Here is a 20,239-nt window from a genome sequence, read left to right as displayed (position 1 = left end):
CCAAACCTCATGAGAAGATGGACCCACCTGTACCAACAACAGTGAAAGTACAAGAGATGCGTATACAGATCACTAACTCCAAACCTCATGAGAAGATGGACCCACCCGTACTAACAACAGTGAAAGTACAAGAGATGCGTATACAAACCACTAACTCCAAACCTCATGAGAAGATGGACCCACCCGTACTAACAACAGTGAAAGTACAAGCGATGCGTATACAGATCACTAACTCCAAACCTCATGAGAAGATGGACCCACCCGTACTAACAACAGTGAAAGTACAAGAGATGCGTATACAAACCACTAACTCCAAACCTCATGAGAAGATGGACCCACCCGTACTAACAACAGTGAAAGTACAAGCGATGCGTATACAGATCACTAACTCCAAACCTCATGAGAAGATGGACCCACCTGTACCAACAACAGTGAAAGTACAAGAGATGCGTATACAAACCACTAACTCCAAACCTCATGAGAAGATGGACCCACCCGTACCAACAACAGTGAAAGTACAAGAGATGCGTATACAAACCACTAACTCCAAACCTCATGAGAAGATGGATTCAGCAATAACAACAACAGTGAAAGTACAAGGGATACATATACAGACCACTAACTCCAAACCTCAAGAGAAAACATGAATCCGCCAATAACAACAAAAGTGAAAGTACAAGAGATGCATATACAAATCACTAACTCTAAAGTTCAAGAGAAAAGATGAATCCACATCAATAACAACAGTGAAAGTATCAGAGATGAGTATACAGATCACTAACTTAAAACTCCAAGAGAAAGATGAATCCACAGCAATAACAACAGTCAAAGTATCAGAGATGAGTATACAGATCACTAACTTCAAACCTAAAGAGAAAAGATGAATTCACAGCAATAACAACAACAGTGAAAGTACAAGAGATGTGCACATGGATCACTAACTCCAAACTTCAGGAAGAAAGACTAACATAGATGTGACGAGGCCAGGGTGAAGGACACAATCAGATGTGGGAGAGATATCCTACACTGGGGCTGCAAGATTATGAGGAGGTCCTGGGGAAGGCACCCGATGGACGTGGGAGAGTGGACCTACAGCGAGATATCCCGGCTGGGTGTGATCGAGCCGGTTCTGGGAGATGATGAGCACCCAGGACCATCAGGGTGGCACCTGGACCTGAAGCTGAGAAGCTGCGTTACCAGTGTGGAGCGACTATTGGAAATGGAGGCTTGCGCCATGCCGTGGGTGAACACGACTGATGGTAGGCATGGGGGATTGGCGTCTCCTTAGACTCTCCTTAAACAAGCCGAAAGCAAAGACCCCGCCAGTACTTACTTGACTTTCTCAGAAAAGGAGGTGGATGAGGAAGGAAAGATGCTCCTCACAGAACACCTCACAGCCAGGCAGTGGAGAGTGAACCGGCTCTGATGCTGCAGGCCAAAGGCAGGAGATTGCAAAGTCAACTATTCAGCCAGGGGACAAGGAGCGTGGACAATGAAGAAGCCACACAGACACAACTGCCAACAAACCTGATTGGTCTTTGAACACTTAAACATAACCCCCCCCCCTCTTCTATACAGGAAGAACCACACTGAATGCCATCACATTATCAAATTACGTCATCACCCAAAAATACAATAAATATTTTTAAAATATGTAACCCAAGGACATCAGCCTCAAAATACATGAAGGCCCATGAGCGCCACAGTCATCATCACTCAATACATATGTGATGCAACGAATGCGCCCCAAGGAGAACCCACCAAAAAAAAAATAGGACATCACCATCACAATAAACTGAAGATGAGGAGACTTCTCAGCAGAAACAATATCACCACCCCAAAAATGCGTGATGTGACTAAAGCACCCCAGGACAACACTACCCAAAACATAAGAGTAAAGGTTAATTCAGTCCCAAACATCAACACTTAAAACACAAGAAGTAGGACTAATGCACAGGAAACATATCACCACCCGAAGCACAAGACATAAGACTAGTTCACAGGACACATATCACCACCCAAACCACAAGAAGTAAGACTAATGCACAGGACAAACATGACCACCCAAAACACAAGAAGTAAGACTAATGCACAGGACAAACATGACCACCCAAAACACAAGAAGTAAGACTAATGCACAGGACAAACATCAGCACCCAAAACACAAGAAGTAAGACTAATGCACAGGAAACATATCACCACCCAAAACACAAGAAGTAAGACTAATGCACAGGAAACATATCACCACCCAAAACACAAGAAGTAAGTCTAATGCACAGGACAAACATCAGCACCCAAAACACAAGAAGTAAGACTAATGCACAGGAAACATATCACCACCCAAAGCACAAGAAGTAGGACTAATGCACAGGACAAACATCAGCACCCAAAACACATGAAGGAAGATTAATGCACAGGACAAATATCACCACTTAAATATATGTGATACAACTAATGCACCCTAACGGCAGCACAACCCAAAATACAAGAGGAAAGGTTAATTCACCCCCGAATATCACTGCCTCAAAACATAAGAAGTAAGACTAGTTCATAGGACAAATATCACCACCCAAGGTGCATGTGATACAACTAATGCACTGTAAGAACAGACTCGCCACAAAACAAGAGGAAAGACCAAAGCAAATCAAGGATGTCACCACCTAAAATGCAAGCAATGTGAAGACTAATACATGAGAAGGGATCACCACCCAAAACAGAAGACTAAGACAGCCAAACACTTCTCCACTCCTAAAGCACAAAAGATGAGATGGCTTTGGAACACTAAGAACATTACCACCCAAAAAACACACATGATACAACAAATGCCCACCAGTGGAACCCAGCCCTACATAAGAGGAAAGCACCTCCAAGACATTACCACCTCAAAATACAAAAGATGAGAAAACTACTGACACCACAAGCATTAGCACACAGAATACAAAGGAAAAGACCAAAGTACAAAAACGATGTCGCCATCAAAAGAACAGAAACAATAAAGCACCCCTTGAAAACATCATCACTCCAAAAAGATGATTTCAAACCAAACCATCACAACCAGCATCTCAACACAAGGGGTGTACGGTGCAATAAACAGTGAAGGTCACTGCACCTTCCAAGCACAGGGGATACCCAGAACAATAGACAGCCAAGGCCCCCGCCTCTGCAAACCACTGCGGATACACAAGGCACAAACACCGAAGTCTCCAAGGAACGTGACCACAAAAGGGATAACAAAGGAATAAACACCACTGGTTCTAAGCATCCCACACCATCATGGGCATCGATCTCAATAAATACCAGAGGCTCTCAGCATTGGTAAGCTCCAATGGATAACCACGGCAATAAGTCCCACCGGCTCTCAGCATCTTCAAACCACAATCAATATCCAGGACACTAAGCGCTACAGGCTGCCAGCATCTCAACTCACAAGGGATGGCCTAAAAACACCACATGCTGTTATCATCCCCAAAACACAAGGTAGCTTGAAGGCAATGAACACTGGAGAGTTTCCGCATCTCTAACGTAAAACAGATACTCCTGGCAATAAATAATGAAAATTCAAAATGCAAGAGATGCCCAGGCCAACAACTGTCAATGTCTTTATGTATATCCACAATACCAGTGATATCTGGATCATCGACCCTAAAAAGTAAGCAGTTTCCAAAACACAAAGGGGCCCCCAGGTCAGTACATCTTTCAGGCTCTCCAACCCAGAGGAGTAAGAAACACTAGGGGTATCAGTGTGTCCCCAACACAAGGAGGGGCCAGACTGCTAGGTGTAAGCAGGGACAGCTTAAGGATTTTGGGGGCCCTGGGCCAAACGTACATTGGGGGCCTCTGTCCAGAACAGCTTTGAATTTATGATCCAGTTTAAGCTCTTTCACGATCTCTTTCTCCGGGTCACTGACAGCCACAGAAACACGTGTCCAAATTCTAAATGTTTACATCTAATATTCAGGGACAGTGAGGTGTGTTTTCAATATTCAAACTCAGCGGCAGCTCACTAATATTACTGCAAATATTCCTGTGACACCCTCCCATTTCTCATATGTGAGGTCCTGTCCTGACCTAAAAGAAACTTTTTATGGATGTTGCATGAAACATAAAGCAACATTTCTCTGCAGAATGTCTATAATAGACTCACCCACGTTAAAAATAAATTCAAGAAAAACAGTATTTTTAACAGCGCTGTTTCAGAATTATTCCAGGTTATCAGTGCAAGACCCTGCAGATCAGAGTTGACTCTCTCAGGGGCCCCTGAAAGTCCGGGGTCCCGGGCCAGAGCCCACTTTGCCTGTGCCTTAAAACGTATCTGTCTGTGAGGACATTGGCAGGTGCCTGGGATGCCAAAGGGGTTCAGCATATCCCCAACTCGAGGGAGCCAAGTGGGACCTCCAAAGGGACATGAGCACCACACAAAAGGTATCCGGAGTTCTGGCTGCCAAAGGACACTGAAAGTTCACAGCACAAGACATCTATCCACAGTACCGAGGCCCAACGTTTCTCTGGAGGTCATGACGGGAGCACTCAAAACAAACCATATCTGCATGTCCATAGCATGAAAATATTGAGAACTCTGAACCCCAATGTATATGAGAATGTACACAAAACAAGTGATATCCAGAGTGGTGATTCTCAAAGCATCAGCTTGGCCCAAGAAATGTCCAGGATCCTTCCTTGACCCCCAAGAACGACAGCATGTCCAAAATGTAGAAGATATCGCGAGAGCTGAGTCCCCTGGGATATCAGTGCGTCCCTCATAGCAGAAAATATATTCAGAGTACTGAGTCCTAAAGGATTTCAACATGTTCAGAACATGAGCTATCCCTGGAGCTCAATCCCACGTGATATGAGCATTTCACTCCCACCAGAAGAGATATTCAGAGCACTGAGTCCCAAGTGACATCAGTGTGTCACTCCCACCAGAAGAGATATTCAGAGCACTGAACCCCAAGTGACATCAGTGTGTCACTCCCACCAGAACAGATATTCAAAGCACTGAATCCAAAGCGGACATCAGTGTGTCACTCCCACCAGAAGAGCTATTCGAAGCACTGAGTCCCAAGTGACATCAGTGTGTCACTCCCACCAGAAGAGATATTCAGAGCACTGAACCCCAAGTGACATCAGTGTGTCACTCCCACCAGAACAGATATTCAAAGCACTGAATCCCAAGCGGACATCAGTGTGTCACTCCCACCAGAAGAGATATTCGAAGCACTGAGTCCCAAGTGACATCAGTGTGTCACTCACACCAGAAGAGATATTTAGAGCACTGAGTCCTAAGTGACATAAGTGTGTCACTCCCACCAGAAGAGATATTCAAAGCACTTAAACCCAAGTGCCATCAGTGTGTCACTCCCACCAGAGGGATATTCAGAGCACTGAATCCCAAGTGCCATCAGTGTGTCACTCCCACCAGAAGAGATATTCAAAGCACTTAAACCCAAGTGACATCAGTGTGTCACTCCCACCAGAAGAGATATTCGAAGCACTGAGTCCCAAGTGACATCTGAGTGTCACTCACACCAGAAGAGATATTTAGAGCACTGAGTCCCGTGACATCAGTGTGCCACTCCCACCAGAAGATATATGCAGAGCACTGAGTCCCAAGTGACATCAGAGTGTCACTCCCACCAGAAGAGACATCCAGAGCACTGAGTCCCAAGTGACATCAGTGTGTCACAAAACATGAGATATCTAACACACAAAAGCACAAACAGCGGGATTGGGTGCGTCTCCGAACACCTTGCCTTGAAGAAAGAATTAGAAATCTCGGGGCACTGCTGGTGTTACAGAGTACAGCACCCCCCCCCCGCTAACCTAACCCCGAGGGGCCGAGTGGAGGCCACCCCTGGGTGCAGGTCCAGCAGTACACAGTCTAAAGCTCCGAGGGCAGATTGAAGAGCCTGTAGCGCCTCCTTGTCTTTTTACTCTAATAAATATGCCCCAGAGTATCTGAAATACTCAACAGTACCACCCTACTCCTGCCCCACCCTGAGCCTGTACTCGGGGGCCCGGGCCTTGGGCGGTGGGGTCAGCCTCGCCTCTAAGTTGCAGAAGAGGGGGGTTCATTCTCTGTAGATGACTGTGGCTTCAGAAGCATGAACCCCTCAACGCACCCCTCCTGCCCCCGCTGTTGCATCGTGTCCTGCCCACCATGACAGTTCCCCATTTATAATACACTCCCAATATTTTTAATTTCTACGAATTAAGAACCGTCTGTGTGTTGGCCCTGGACACAACTCCTGAGAATGGCTCAATGTAGCGCCGACGGCGGCTTCTGGGCGCTTGCTGGGTCCTGGCAGTGACTCTCCTGGGAGTTTACCGTCACGTGAGACACTCGCCCTGCTGTCCCTTGGACAGCCCTGCGTGCAGGTAGGTGAGTGTGCCCTCAGTGACCCTGGCAGGTCAGGGGCAGTCATGAACTTAGGGGGTTCAATGTAATGCCACATCAAGCCGGGCTCTGCCCCCCACGTGCTGTGCAGCGGCCCCAGTGAGCGCAAAACACCCGCCACCTCTGGCACTATGCAGCAGTGTTGTGCAGTCTGTGAGGGACGGTTTAACTGATTATCACAAGCATCGGAGTAAAAATCCGAGCCTGTGAGTCCACGTCTGGCTGCCGTGGGTCAGCTTCAAAGGCCCACAGGTGTCAGTGTGTGAGGTGTGTGTGTCTGTGAGATGTGTGTGTCTGTTTGTGAGGGGTGCGTGTCTGTGAGATGTGTGTCTATGAGATGTGTGTGTCTGTGAGATGTGTGTGTCTGTTTGTGAGATGTGGGGGTCTGTTTGTGAGATGTGTGTGCCTGTGAGATGTGTATGTCTGTTTGTGAGGTGTGCGTGTCCTCGAGATGTGTGTGTCTGTTTGTGAGATGTGTGTGTCTGTGAGATGTGTGTGTCTGTTTGTGAGGTGTGCGTGTCCCCGAGATGTGTGTGTCTGTTTGTGAGGTGTGCGTGTCCCCGAGATGTGTGTGTCTGTTTGTGAGGTGTGCGTGTCCCCGAGATGGATGTGTGTGTCTGTGAGAGGTGTGTGTCTGTTTGTGAGGTGTGGGTGTCTGTGAGATGTACGTGTCCCCGAGATGTGTGTGTCTGTTTGTGAGATGTGTGTGTCTGTTTGTGAGATGTGTGTCTGTGAGATGTGCGTGTCAGTTTGTGAGATGTGCGTGTCTACTTGTGAGATGTGCGTGTCAGTTTGTGAGATGTGTGTCTCTGTGTGTGTGTGTCTGTGAGATGTGTGTGTCTGTTTGTGAGATGTGTGTGTCAGTTTGTAAGATGTGCGTGTCTGTTTGTGAGATGTGTGTCTGTGAGATGTGTGTGTCTGTCAGATGTGAGTGTCTGTTTGTGAGGTGTGTGTGTCTGTTTGTGAGGTGTTTGTGTCTGTTTGTGAGATGTGTGTACGTAGATTATGTGCAAACAGAAGCTGGTCACACTCTATAAATTATTCCACATATTTGCACGACTGGCATTCATGCCCCGGTCATAGTGCAAACTCTTGCCAGGTTCTCCCAGGTCTGGTGCTCGGCGCATCCCGCTCCCGCCTCGAGGCTCGGTTTGCACTATACAAATACCGCAGACAGACACACACACACACACATCTGGCGCTGTGCTGCGTACGAACCCTCGGGTTTTCTTGTTTTCTTGTTTTCTGGCTCTGGCGGACCTGCAGCCAGTACTGAACAGAATAACTGAGATTAAACGAAGCCTGGATCAGCACAGACTTCTGCAGACTGACCTCTTCTCTGATGCACATCACTGAACTCAGTCCCAATATACACACTAGGTGCGCGTGATCTGTGCATCACCAGCACTAGTGTGACACTAATGTATGTCACCAGTGCCAGACTGATGCACATCACCCGGTGCCCCGTGATCTGCACATCACCAGTGCCACAATGATGCGCATGAACCGGTGCCCCGTGATCTGCACATCACCAGTTCCACACTGATATATGTCACAAGTGCCACACTGATGTATGCCGGTGCCCGTGATCTGTACATCACCAGTGCCACACTGATGTATGTGCCAGTGCCAGACTGATGCCCAACATCCGGTGCCCGTGACCTGTACAACACCAGTGCCAGACTGATGCACATCAACCAGTGCCCGTGACCTGTACATCACTAGTGCCACAGTGATGCACAACACCCGGTGCTCGTGACATGTGCATCACAAGTGCCACGCTGATGCACAACACCGGGTGCCCGTGGTCTCTACATCACCAGTGCCACACGGATGCACATCACCCAGTGCCCATCATCTCTACATCACCAGTGCCACACGGATGCACATCACCCGGTGCCTGTGATCTGTACATCACCAGTGCCACACTGATGCACATCACCAGTGCCACACTAATGTACATCACCAGTGCCACGATGATGCACATCACCCGGTGCCGGTGACATGTGCATCACAAGTGCCACGCTGATGCACAACACCCGGTGCCCGTAATCTGTGCGTCACCAATGCCACACTGATGCACAACACCCGGTGCCCGTGATCTGTACATCACCAGTGCCACACTGATGCACATCACCAGTGCCACACTAATGTACATCACCAGTGCCACGATGATGCACATCACCCGGTGCCGGTGACATGTGCATCACAAGTGCCACGCTGATGCACAACACCCGGTGCCCGTGATCTGTGCGTCACCAATGCCACACTGATACACAACACCCGGTGCCCGTGATCTGTACATCACCACTGCCACACGGATGCACATCACCCAGTGCCCATCATCTCTACATCACCAGTGCCACACGGATGCACATCACCCAGTGCCCATCATCTCTACATCACCAGTGCCACACGGATGCACATCACCCGGTGCCTGTGATCTGTACATCACCAGTGCCACACTGATGCACATCACCAGTGCCACACTAATGTACATCACCAGTGCCACGATGATGCACATCACCCGGTGCCGGTGACGTGCATCACAAGTGCCACACTGATACACAACACCCGGTGCCCGTGATCTGTACATCACCACTGCCACACTGATACACAACACCCGGTGCCCGTGATCTGTACATCACCAGTGCCACACGGATGCACATCACCAGTGCCACACTGATACACATCACCCGGTGCCTGTGATCTATACGTCACCAGTGCCACACTGATGCACAACACCCAGTGCCCGTGATCTGTACATCACCAGTGCCACACTGATACACAACACCCGGTGCCCGTGTTCTGTACATCACCAGTGCCACACTAATGCACAACAGCTAATGCCCATGACCTTTGCATCACCAGTGGCACGCTGATGCACAACAGCCAGTGCTCAGATGATTCACATCACAGAGTGGTTTCCTGAATCACATCACTCAGTTCTCTGAGAAGATAATTTCTGCATCAGTCGATATCAGTTTTCAGAGTATCAAATCTATTAAATGTATGTTTCGACAATCAGTGTAATAAAAACCGAATCCATTTTATAACTCTCAAGCGCACCTTCCAATGAGAGAAAGAACACAGGTTTGGAATCTGAGAGGCTCTGCTGGGTGAGTTCCCTCTCTGCACTGATCACAACCTGGTCAGTATTCGGAAATGATAAAAATGGCCAATTCCCCACCTATCAAAGAGCGTGAGATCGGGCAGATCAACATATGTGCAACACAAGAGTTATCAAGGGAGATAAATCCGAAAGAACTTCGCCAGCCGCACAGCACACATGTCAAAGGAGATGAATCTCCGGACATCAGTACGTGCACAACACCAGAGATATCAAGGAGATGAATCCCTGTCCACGTCGGAATATACCAAACACAAGAGAAATCATTGGAGACCAATCCTCGAAAACATCAGTATCTGAAGAACACAAGGCATGTCAAAGGAGATAAATCCCAAAGAACTTCACCGTCTGCACAGCACACAACATGGGAGATGTATCCCAAGGAAGACCAACATCTGCACAACTCACTCAAATTTCAAGGGAGATGGATCCCAAAGGAGATCAGCATCTGCAGAAGACAAAAATATCAAGACAGAGGAGTCCCCACGGGGACAGACATCTGCACAATACAAGCGATGCCAGGGGAGATGAATCCCAAGGAAGATCGACAGCTGCATAATACAAGTACTTTGAAGGAAGGTGAATCCATGAGGGCATCAGCTTCTGGGCAAACCAAACACATCAAGGAAGAAGAGTCCCCAAGGGCATCAGCATCTGCACGATACAAGAGATGTGAGGGAAGATGAACTCCTGGGGGCACCTGCTGCCGTGCAATAAAGGCTGGGTGGCATCTTAACTCAGTTCGTTGTTATTTGCCCCCTATCAAGAGGAGAGACACAGAGTACCCTAGTACAGGTTTCAGAGGCTCGTAGCTCTCTTTGGAGGGGGTCAGTGGCACTTTAGGGGCACTTGGCGGGGTGACCATCCTTTCTGAGAAGGGAGGCCTGACGTACGACGGGTAGCTTTTGTTAAATTACCCTTTTAGATATTCTGCCCTGGTCCTCCCTGAGCAGAGGTGTGAGACTCAGTGCAAATTGTGGCCACTTACCCACACCCCCTTGCAGGAGGCTGCTGGAGATGTTTAAGCAGCTCGTTAATGCCGGAGTCTGGGGTATCTTGGAAGGAAGGGGTGAAGGGTTCGTGGCAGGGGGCAGTCAAATAGGTCAGGCACTATAGTGCTGCCTCCAGATATGGGGGGCACAATCTTAAGCAATCCTCCGGGCAGAGTGCGAGGTGGTGAAGGGAGGGAGAATACAATGACCCTACCTTATGGTAGAATGGAATGCCCTGTGACCCTACCCTACGGTAGAATGCAATGCCCTGTGACCCTACCTATGGTAGAATGCAATGCCCTGTGACCCTACCTATGGTAGAATGCAATGCCCTGTGACCCTACCTATGGTAGAATGCAATGCCCTGTGACCCAACCTATGGTAGAATGGAATGACCTGTGACCCTACCCTACGGTAGAATGCAATACCCTGTGACACTACCTATGGTAGAATGCAATGCCCTGTGACCCTACCTATGGTAGAATGCAATGCCCTGTGACCCTACCTATGGTAGAATGCAATGCCCTGTGACCCTACCTATGGTAGAATGGAATGCCCTGTGACCCTACCTATGGTAGAATGCAATGCCCTGTGACCCTACCTATGGTAGAATGCAATGCCCTGTGACCCTACCTATGGTAGAATGGAATGCCCTGTGACCCTACCCTACGGTAGAATGCAATACCCTGTGACCCTACCTATGGTAGAATGCAATGCCCTGTGACCCTACGTATGGTAGAATGCAATGCCCTGTGACCCTACCTATGGTAGAATGCAATGCCCTGTGACCCTACCTATGGTAGAATGCAATGCCCTGTGACACTACCTATGGTAGAATGCAATGCCCTGTGACCCTACCTATGGTAGAATGGAATGACCTGTGACCCTACCTATGGTAGAATGCAATGCCCTGTGACACTACCTATGGTAGAATGGAATGACCTGTGACCCTACCCTACGGTAGAATGCAATACCCTGTGACACTACCTATGGTAGAATGCAATGCCCTGTGACCCTACCTACGGTAGAATGCAATGCCCTGTGACCCTACCTATGGTGGAATGCAATGCCCTGTGACCCTACCTACGGTAGAATGCAATGCCCTGTGACCCTACCTATGGTAGAATGCAATGCCCTGTGACCCTACCTATGGTGGAATGGAATGCCCTGTGACACTACCTACGGTAGAATGGAATGCCCTGTGACCCTACCTATGGTGGAATGCAATGCCCTGTGACCCTACCTACGGTAGAATGGAATGCCCTGTGACCCTACCTATGGTAGAATGCAATGCCCTGTGACCCTACCTACGGTAGAATGGAATGCCCTGTGACCCTACCTATGGTAGAATGCAATGCCCTGTGACCCTACCTACGGTAGAATGCAATGCCCTGTGACCCTACCTACGGTAGAATGCAATGCCCTGTGACCCTACCTATGGTAGAATGCAATGCCCTGTGACCCTACCTATGGTGGAATGCAATGCCCTGTGACACTACCTACGGTAGAATGGAATGCCCTGTGACCCTACCTATGGTGGAATGCAATGCCCTGTGACCCTACCTACGGTAGAATGGAATGCCCTGTGACCCTACCTATGGTAGAATGCAATACCCTGTGACACTACCTACGGTAGAATGGAATGCCCTGTGACCCTACCTATGGTAGAATGCAATGCCCTGTGACCCTACGTATGGTAGAATGCAATGCCCTGTGACCCTACCTATGGTAGAATGCAATGCCCTGTGACCCTACCTATGGTAGAATGCAATGCCTTGTGACCCTACCTATGGTAGAATGGAATGCCCTGTGACCCTACCTATGGTAGAATGCAATGCCCTGTGACCCTACCTATGGTAGAATGCAATGCCCTGTGACCCTACCTATGGTAGAATGGAATGCCCTGTGACCCTACCCTACGGTAGAATGCAATACCCTGTGACCCTACCTATGGTAGAATGCAATGCCCTGTGACCCTACGTATGGTAGAATGCAATGCCCTGTGACCCTACCTATGGTAGAATGCAATGCCCTGTGACCCTACCTATGGTAGAATGCAATGCCCTGTGACACTACCTATGGTAGAATGCAATGCCCTGTGACCCTACCTATGGTAGAATGGAATGACCTGTGACCCTACCTATGGTAGAATGCAATGCCCTGTGACACTACCTATGGTAGAATGGAATGACCTGTGACCCTACCCTACGGTAGAATGCAATACCCTGTGACACTACCTATGGTAGAATGCAATGCCCTGTGACCCTACCTACGGTAGAATGCAATGCCCTGTGACCCTACCTATGGTAGAATGCAATGCCCTGTGACCCTACCTACGGTAGAATGCAATGCCCTGTGACCCTACCTATGGTAGAATGCAATGCCCTGTGACCCTACCTACGGTGGAATGGAATGCCCTGTGACACTACCTACGGTAGAATGGAATGCCCTGTGACCCTACCTATGGTGGAATGCAATGCCCTGTGACCCTACCTACGGTAGAATGGAATGCCCTGTGACCCTACCTACGGTAGAATGCAATGCCCTGTGACCCTACCTACGGTAGAATGGAATGCCCTGTGACCCTACCTATGGTAGAATGCAATGCCCTGTGACCCTACCTATGGTAGAATGCAATGCCCTGTGACCCTACCTACGGTAGAATGCAATGACCTGTGACCCTACCTATGGTAGAATGGAATGACCTGTGACCCTACCTACGGTGGAATGGAATGCCCTGTGACCCTACCTATGGTAGAATGGAATGACCTGTGACCCTACCTATGGTAGAATGGAATGACCTGTGACCCTACCTATGGTGGAATGGAATGACCTGTGACCCTACCTATGGTAGAATGGAATGACCTGTGACCCTACCTATGGTAGAATGGAATGACCTGTGACCCTACCTATGGTAGAATGCAATGCCCTGTGACCCTACCTATGGTGGAATGGAATGCCCTGTGACCCTACCTATGGTAGAATGCAATGCCCTGTGACCCTACCTATGGTAGAATGGAATGCCCTGTGACCCTACCTATGGTGGAATGGAATGCCCTGTGACCCTACCTATGGTAGAATGCAATGCCCTGTGACCCTACCTATGGTAGAATGCAATGCCCTGTGACCCTACCTATGGTAGAATGCAATGCCCTGTGACCCTACCTATGGTAGAATGCAATGCCCTGTGACCCAACCTATGGTAGAATGTAATGCCCTGTGACCCTACCTATGGTAGAATGCAATGCCCTGTGACCCTACCTATGGTAGAATGCAATGCCCTGTGACCCTACCTATGGTAGAATGCAATGCCCTGTGACCCTACCTACGGTAGAATGCAATGCCCTGTGACCCTACCTATGGTAGAATGGAATGCCCTGTGACCCTACCTATGGTGGAATGGAATGCCCTGTGACCCTACCTATGGTAGAATGCAATGCCCTGTGACCCTACCTATGGTAGAATGCAATGCCCTGTGACCCTACCTATGGTAGAATGCAATGCCCTGTGACCCTACCTATGGTAGAATGCAATGCCCTGTGACCCAACCTATGGTAGAATGTAATGCCCTGTGACCCTACCTATGGTAGAATGCAATGCCCTGTGACCCTACCTATGGTAGAATGCAATGCCCTGTGACCCTACCTATGGTAGAATGCAATGCCCTGTGACCCTACCTCTGGTAGAATGGAATGACCTGTGACCCTACCTATGGTGGAATGGAATGCCCTGTGACCCTACCTATGGTGGAATGGAATGACCTCTGACCCTACCTATGGTAGAATGGAATGACCTCTGACCCTACCTATGGTGGAATGGAATGACCTCTGACCCTACCTATGGTGGAATGGAATGACCTGTGACCCTACCTATGGTAGAATGCAATGCCCTGTGACCCTACCTCTGGTAGAATGGAATGACCTGTGACCCTACCTATGGTGGAATGGAATGCCCTGTGACCCTACCTATGGTGGAATGGAATGACCTCTGACCCTACCTATGGTAGAATGGAATGACCTCTGACCCTACCTATGGTGGAATGGAATGACCTCTGACCCTACCTATGGTGGAATGGAATGACCTCTGACCCTACCTATGGTAGAATGGAATGACCTCTGACCCTGCCCCACGATAGAATGGAATGAAAGAGATGTAAATCTCCCTCTGTCACCTTTACCTCTACCCCCCCCCCCCCCCGCCACGCAGCCCCCCTCACTGTTACCAAGCCCCTTCACCCATTGCATGTTTCTCCCGCCCCCCTTTCTCTTGCCCCTTGCAGTTGCCCCGGCCTCCCCCTGGAGCCCCCAGCGCCCCCCCTCACCGTGGTCCCGGGCACCGCCCCCGGGGCAGCAGCACAGCAGCAGGAGGCAGCAGCAGAGCACCAGCGCTCCCCGGGGCCGCGGCATCCTCCTCAGCGGGGCATCCCGGGGCGGCGGGGGCTGGAGCGGGGGAGCCCGGGGAGGACGGAGGGAGCAGCCTCAGCACCGGCGGCGGCGGGCGCCAGGGATGCACTGCGCAGGCGCGCGGCGGGGGCTGCACACCTGGGCGCGAGCCAGAGGCAGGGCGCGTGCGCCAAACACGCTCAGCACCAGGGACAGCGGGGGCGAGGGCGCATGCGCCAAACAGGCTCAGCACCAGGGACAGCGGGGGCTAGGCCGCATGCGCGAAAGACGCCCAGCACCAGGGACAGCGGAGCCTACGGCGCATGCGTGAAACGTGCTAAGCACCAGTGACCGAACAGGGGCCAGCTGCGCGTGCGCGAAACAGGCTCAGCACAAAGGTGCGCGCGAGCGAGCAGTCCTGACTGAACGGAAGAAACGCGCATGCGTACACTGCCACCTGGCAGCCTTGGAAACAGAGGGAAGGCGCTGAGCGTGTTGATTGGCGGAACAGCGCGCACGCATGCGCAGAACTAGAGCGCAGCGTCAGGACCACGAACAGCGTCAGAGCACGAAGTTTTTGTGCGCATGCGCAGGATTACATCTGTCAAATATCAGAAAGAAATGTAGGAGGGAAAAGAAGTGTGTACACGGGAGAAGAGATGAAGTACTTCAAACGCACATAACAGCGTCAAACGCCACAGAAAAGGCAAGCCCCTCAATGTAATCTTATAACAGACAAGAAGCCACGCCCACAGGAGGAAAGGCCACGCCCACAACCGGTGGAGCCGCGCCCCCTGAATCGTGAGCCACGCCCTCCCCCTTGCAGGGCACCCCCACACACCACAGGAAGACAGGGCTCTGCCAGGTACACAACGTCTGCAGCCTAAACCAGGACCACACCTGTCACAAACACCACAGCACGGGAGTCTTTATTCAAGGATCAGAGCAGAGCACTCCCTGCAGTAACAGTCACTGCACCTCAGCATCCCCCAGGACCCGCCTTGTCTACAGGGGGGAGGGAGCACACAACACACCTGCTGCACATGAAAACCATTACAGTGTAACCCACCCTCCCCTTTCAAAAGCAAGGAAGCTGACTAAAAAGGAGTATTCTCGGTAGGTATATTTGATAGCCTTTATTTCAGAACCAACAGGACTGACAGCCTCATCTTCCGTACATCATACTCCGTCCTCACCCGCCAACCGTCTCTCTCCGAATCCCGACTTCCTCCCCTGCATTCTCATTCCATAGCACTCTAAGCACTAAAGCACGAGACGAGAATGCGACATGTACACACGGCATCACAGATACAACCCAACACATCTTCCCCCTTATAATCGAAACTTAACAAATTAAAGACAAGAGATAAGAAGAACAAACATGTGATAAACCTTCAGGAAATACTGACTCATATACGAAATAACAATTTACGTGAAATACATATATATATATATTTTTAAATTAGTCCATAACATAATCACCAAATCTCTTAGGTAGATTAACAATTCCGGTAGAAAATTTGCGTGGTTTTAACTCCTCCTTCCTTCTCGTGTCATCGTGAACTTCTCCTTGATCTAAGGATCTAGATAATGACATTTTTTCCTTATTCCACCACTTGCCATCTTCCAGTTTCACAGCACTGTCCCCCACACGTACAATCCTTTTTCTAGCACCAAATTTCGACTGACCCTTCGTAACAATTCTTGGAAACTTCACTTTCACATTATCCCCTTCTTTCCAATGAACTCTTCGATTTTGTACCCCATGAGGATCTTGGGTATATTTCAGTTGCGCGCACTCCCTTTTCCTCATCACACCATCAACTTTATGCCAAGGCAACACAAAACGGCCCATCCACTCCTTAGCTAGCTTGGAAGATGGAATGCGACCACGCTATAACACAAAATGTGAAACTTGGGTGTCAGCATTGTTAGTGGTGCGTATTGCCCACAACATCTTCTCTAATTCAGACTTACAATGCAACCCACTCACCTTGGACAATTGAATATTGTCCTTAAGGACTCTATTAAACCTCTCTACAAGTCCATTGCTTCTAGAATGGTACAAGGAAGTCTTAGTGTGTCTGATGCCCAAAAACCCTAAAAACATTTCAAACTGTTCAGAAGTGAATTGACAGCCATTATCTGTTAAAATTTCATCCGGTATACCTTCTCTGGCAAAAATATATTCCAACCACTTTATTATGTTGCTAGAATTAGGAACTTTTACGAACTTCACTTCTGGCCATCGACTATAATAATCTATTAGCACTATGCTATATTCTAAGATACCACTCGACAAAAACATTGGCCCGATGATGTCAATCGCCAACTTAATCCACGGCTTATCAGGCACTTTCACAGCTTCAACAGGACTCGGTGCCGTCACTTGGGATTTGTCACTGACAGCACAATTCATACACTCCCTAACGAAATGCTCCACACTTTTGTCTACTCCCGCCACCAGAAACGTTCTCTAATTCTCCTTTTCATGGCACGCATACCAATGTGGCCCTCGTGAGCTAAACTTAAAACTCTCTTCCTCATCTCACGGGGCACCACTAATGACTTTGCCCGAAACAATAAGTTGTTAACTACAGACAACTCACCGAACACATGTTTATACTTATTACTAAGATCATCTCCTGGATTCCATTCGGACCACCCCATAACAACACCACGCATTACTGACCTAATATCCTGGTCTGCCTCACACGCATCCCTCCACTCTTGTTCTTTTAACGCTCCATCTAGCTGATCACATATAGAACACACAACATCACCATCCTCACTCTCCGTATTGGATGTATCAGCATCACTAGGATCAACTCCAGTTAATCTCAACAAACAGTCGGCTAGCATATTCCTTTTCCCTGGAACATACTCTAACTTGAAATTGTGTTCGCACAATTTATACTGCCACTTAGCAATCCTAGGAGTGGCTTTCTCTGCACCCTTTGTCGAAAATAATTGTACCAGTGGTTTGTGATCAGTTCTTACAGTAAATCGAGCGCCCCATACATATTGTTTAAAGTAATTTATACCCCACCAACACGCCAGGGCTTCATGTTCAATTACGGAATAAGTTGCTTCAGCGCCTCTTAAACTCCTCGAAGCGAATGCTACAACTTCTTCTTTGCCGTCTCTCCTCTGCATCAATAAAGCTCCTAACCCTTTCTGGCTAGCATCAGTCATTATAATTGTGTGATCTTTGGTGTCAAAAGGTTTCAATGGTATGGCCTGAGCAATTTCACTCTTTATACATTCAAACTCTCCATTGCAACACTCATCCCAAATAAACTTGGAGTTTTTCTTTAATAAATTCCTTAAATTGTACGTTTTCTCTGAAGAATTGGGTACAAATCTCGCATAAAACTCCATCAAACCCATGAAAGACCTCAATTGATCCTTGTTCTCAGGACGCACAAAGTCTTTAATTGCCTTCACCTGACTGACTTTAGGTTTAATGCCCTCCGCCGACTATTCAAATCCCAAATAATTCACTGATGTTACACCAAAACGGCACTTGCTAGGGCTAAGAGTTACACCCTTCAACTTCAACACATCTAGCGCCTGACTCAATCGCTCATCATGCTCAGACACGTCCTTTCCATAAATCAAAACATCGTCTTGAAAAGCTTTCACTCCTTGCATGTTCTTGAACATACTCTCAACAGTTCTCTGAAAGGCGGCAGACGCAGAAGCTAACCCAAAAGGCATACGTTTAAATTGAAATAACCCAAATGGTGTTATGAAGGCAGTCTAATGCCTAGAACTGGGATGTAAGTTAATTTGGTGATACGCTGACGTCATATCAAGTAAAGAAAACATTTTCCCACCCTTGACGGATGACAACATTTCCAATATGTTAGGTAGTGGATACTGATCCACCCAAATTTGATCATTCAAGTCACGTAAGTCCACACACATCCGAAGTGACCCGTTAGCCTTATGGGCTAACTCTACGGGCGCAACCCAATCCGACGATTCAATTGGCTCGATAATATTTTCTGAGCATAACTTGTCCAGTTCTTTTTGGAAATCGTCTCTCAATGTCAAAGTTACCTTACGCACTTTATGGACTTTTGGGTGCGCATGCTCATTGATTTTGATTTTGAGTAAAACCTTTGAATAAACCCACACCACTCTTAAATATTTCCGGATACTGAAGTTCCCATTTGCTGCATTTTATGGTCGACACTTGCATGTATTCTCTCCTTGTTACAACCTGTTCAGGATTATTTGGGTTCAACACCATCTCTAAATTGCCTTGATCGAACCACCCAAGAAGACATGCATCATCCTTGGCTACATATACTGTTCTTGGAGACACATTGTTTTTGAATTTTAGAACAGCTTTAAATTCCCCTACTACTTCGATGGACTTCCCACTTGGAAAATTATTTATGTGCAGTAGATTTAATGATTGATGCTATGGTTTTTCTTATCAGTGGAGGGCCATGGGAGCAATATCTATTAGACCATTTGCATTTTTACAGACTTTTTTAACTGGTGAAAATGAGGAAAGTATGTGGGTATGAGTGATTTTGATAGGAGGTATTAATGTAGGTCATTCTTCTTGTACAATAGATATACAATAACATTGTATAATAATTTGTATAGATACAAATAAAAATAATCATGTCCAATATATTTTTTTAAGCATAAGTTTATGCTCGACGTTTGGAAAATCACTGCAAGGATTCTAGTATTGGACCCAATTAGGAGGCGAGTTGTTTTTCTTTTTCTGCTTACCTGCTCACTCTGCTGGCTCAGCTTGGCCCGAGTCTCAAGTTTCCTTTCTAAATTGGCCTCTTATACCAACAGCCTTTAGCTCAATTGCGCATTAACGGTCTGATCTCAAACCCATTCCCAGTGATGAGGGGCATCCGTCAGGGATGTTCCTTCTCACCTATTTTATTTGCTGTTGCCATTGAGCCCCTTTTGGCAAGGGTTTACCATCATTCTCATAAGGGACTCACGTTTACGCCTCAGGCTGTTTCGGTATCCTTATATGATGACGATGTCACCCTTTATGTTAACAATCTACTTGATAATTTAGATGCCCTAATTCATGAGTTTATTTGCTTTAGCAGCCTTTCGGGTATTATGATTAACTGGGTAAATCTATTATATTGCCACTTACAGATTTGACTGAGGAGTATAACTCAGAATTCCCTTTATGCTGTGCTACAGAACCGGTTTGCTATTTAGGAATTTCGATGAGTTGAGACTTGGATGAGTTGTGGTGTGCCAAATATGGTCCGGCCCTCAAGTGGCTGGAGGTCCATCTGGAGAGGTGGCGCAAGCTGCCACTCTCCCTGACAGGCCACCTCAC

At 48.0% G+C, this 20,239-nt stretch overlaps 1 protein-coding gene across 2 annotated transcripts in view; it reads right to left on the bottom strand.

The window, feature by feature from the left end:
• PTPRN (protein tyrosine phosphatase receptor type N) overlaps nucleotides 1-15,037 on the bottom strand; it is a 328,193-nt gene extending 313,156 nt beyond the window's left edge. The window contains exon 1 of one of the 2 annotated variants that reach the window (XM_069227162.1): nucleotides 14,841-15,037. In XM_069227162.1, coding sequence (XP_069083263.1) covers nucleotides 14,841-14,925 — 85 coding nt within the window. In that variant the 5' untranslated portion in view covers nucleotides 14,926-15,037. The remainder of the gene's footprint in view (nucleotides 1-14,840) is intronic. The other variant, XM_069227164.1, reaches the window with a different exon arrangement.
• Between the last annotated feature and the right edge of the window lie 5,202 nt (nucleotides 15,038-20,239).

The sequence above is a fragment of the Pleurodeles waltl genome, chromosome 3_2 (assembly GCF_031143425.1).
Source record: "Pleurodeles waltl isolate 20211129_DDA chromosome 3_2, aPleWal1.hap1.20221129, whole genome shotgun sequence".
In the NCBI taxonomy this organism is placed as follows: domain Eukaryota; kingdom Metazoa; phylum Chordata; class Amphibia; order Caudata; family Salamandridae; genus Pleurodeles; species Pleurodeles waltl.
Note: the sequence above shows the minus strand (reverse complement) of the source record. Positions and strands in the feature narration are given on the sequence as shown.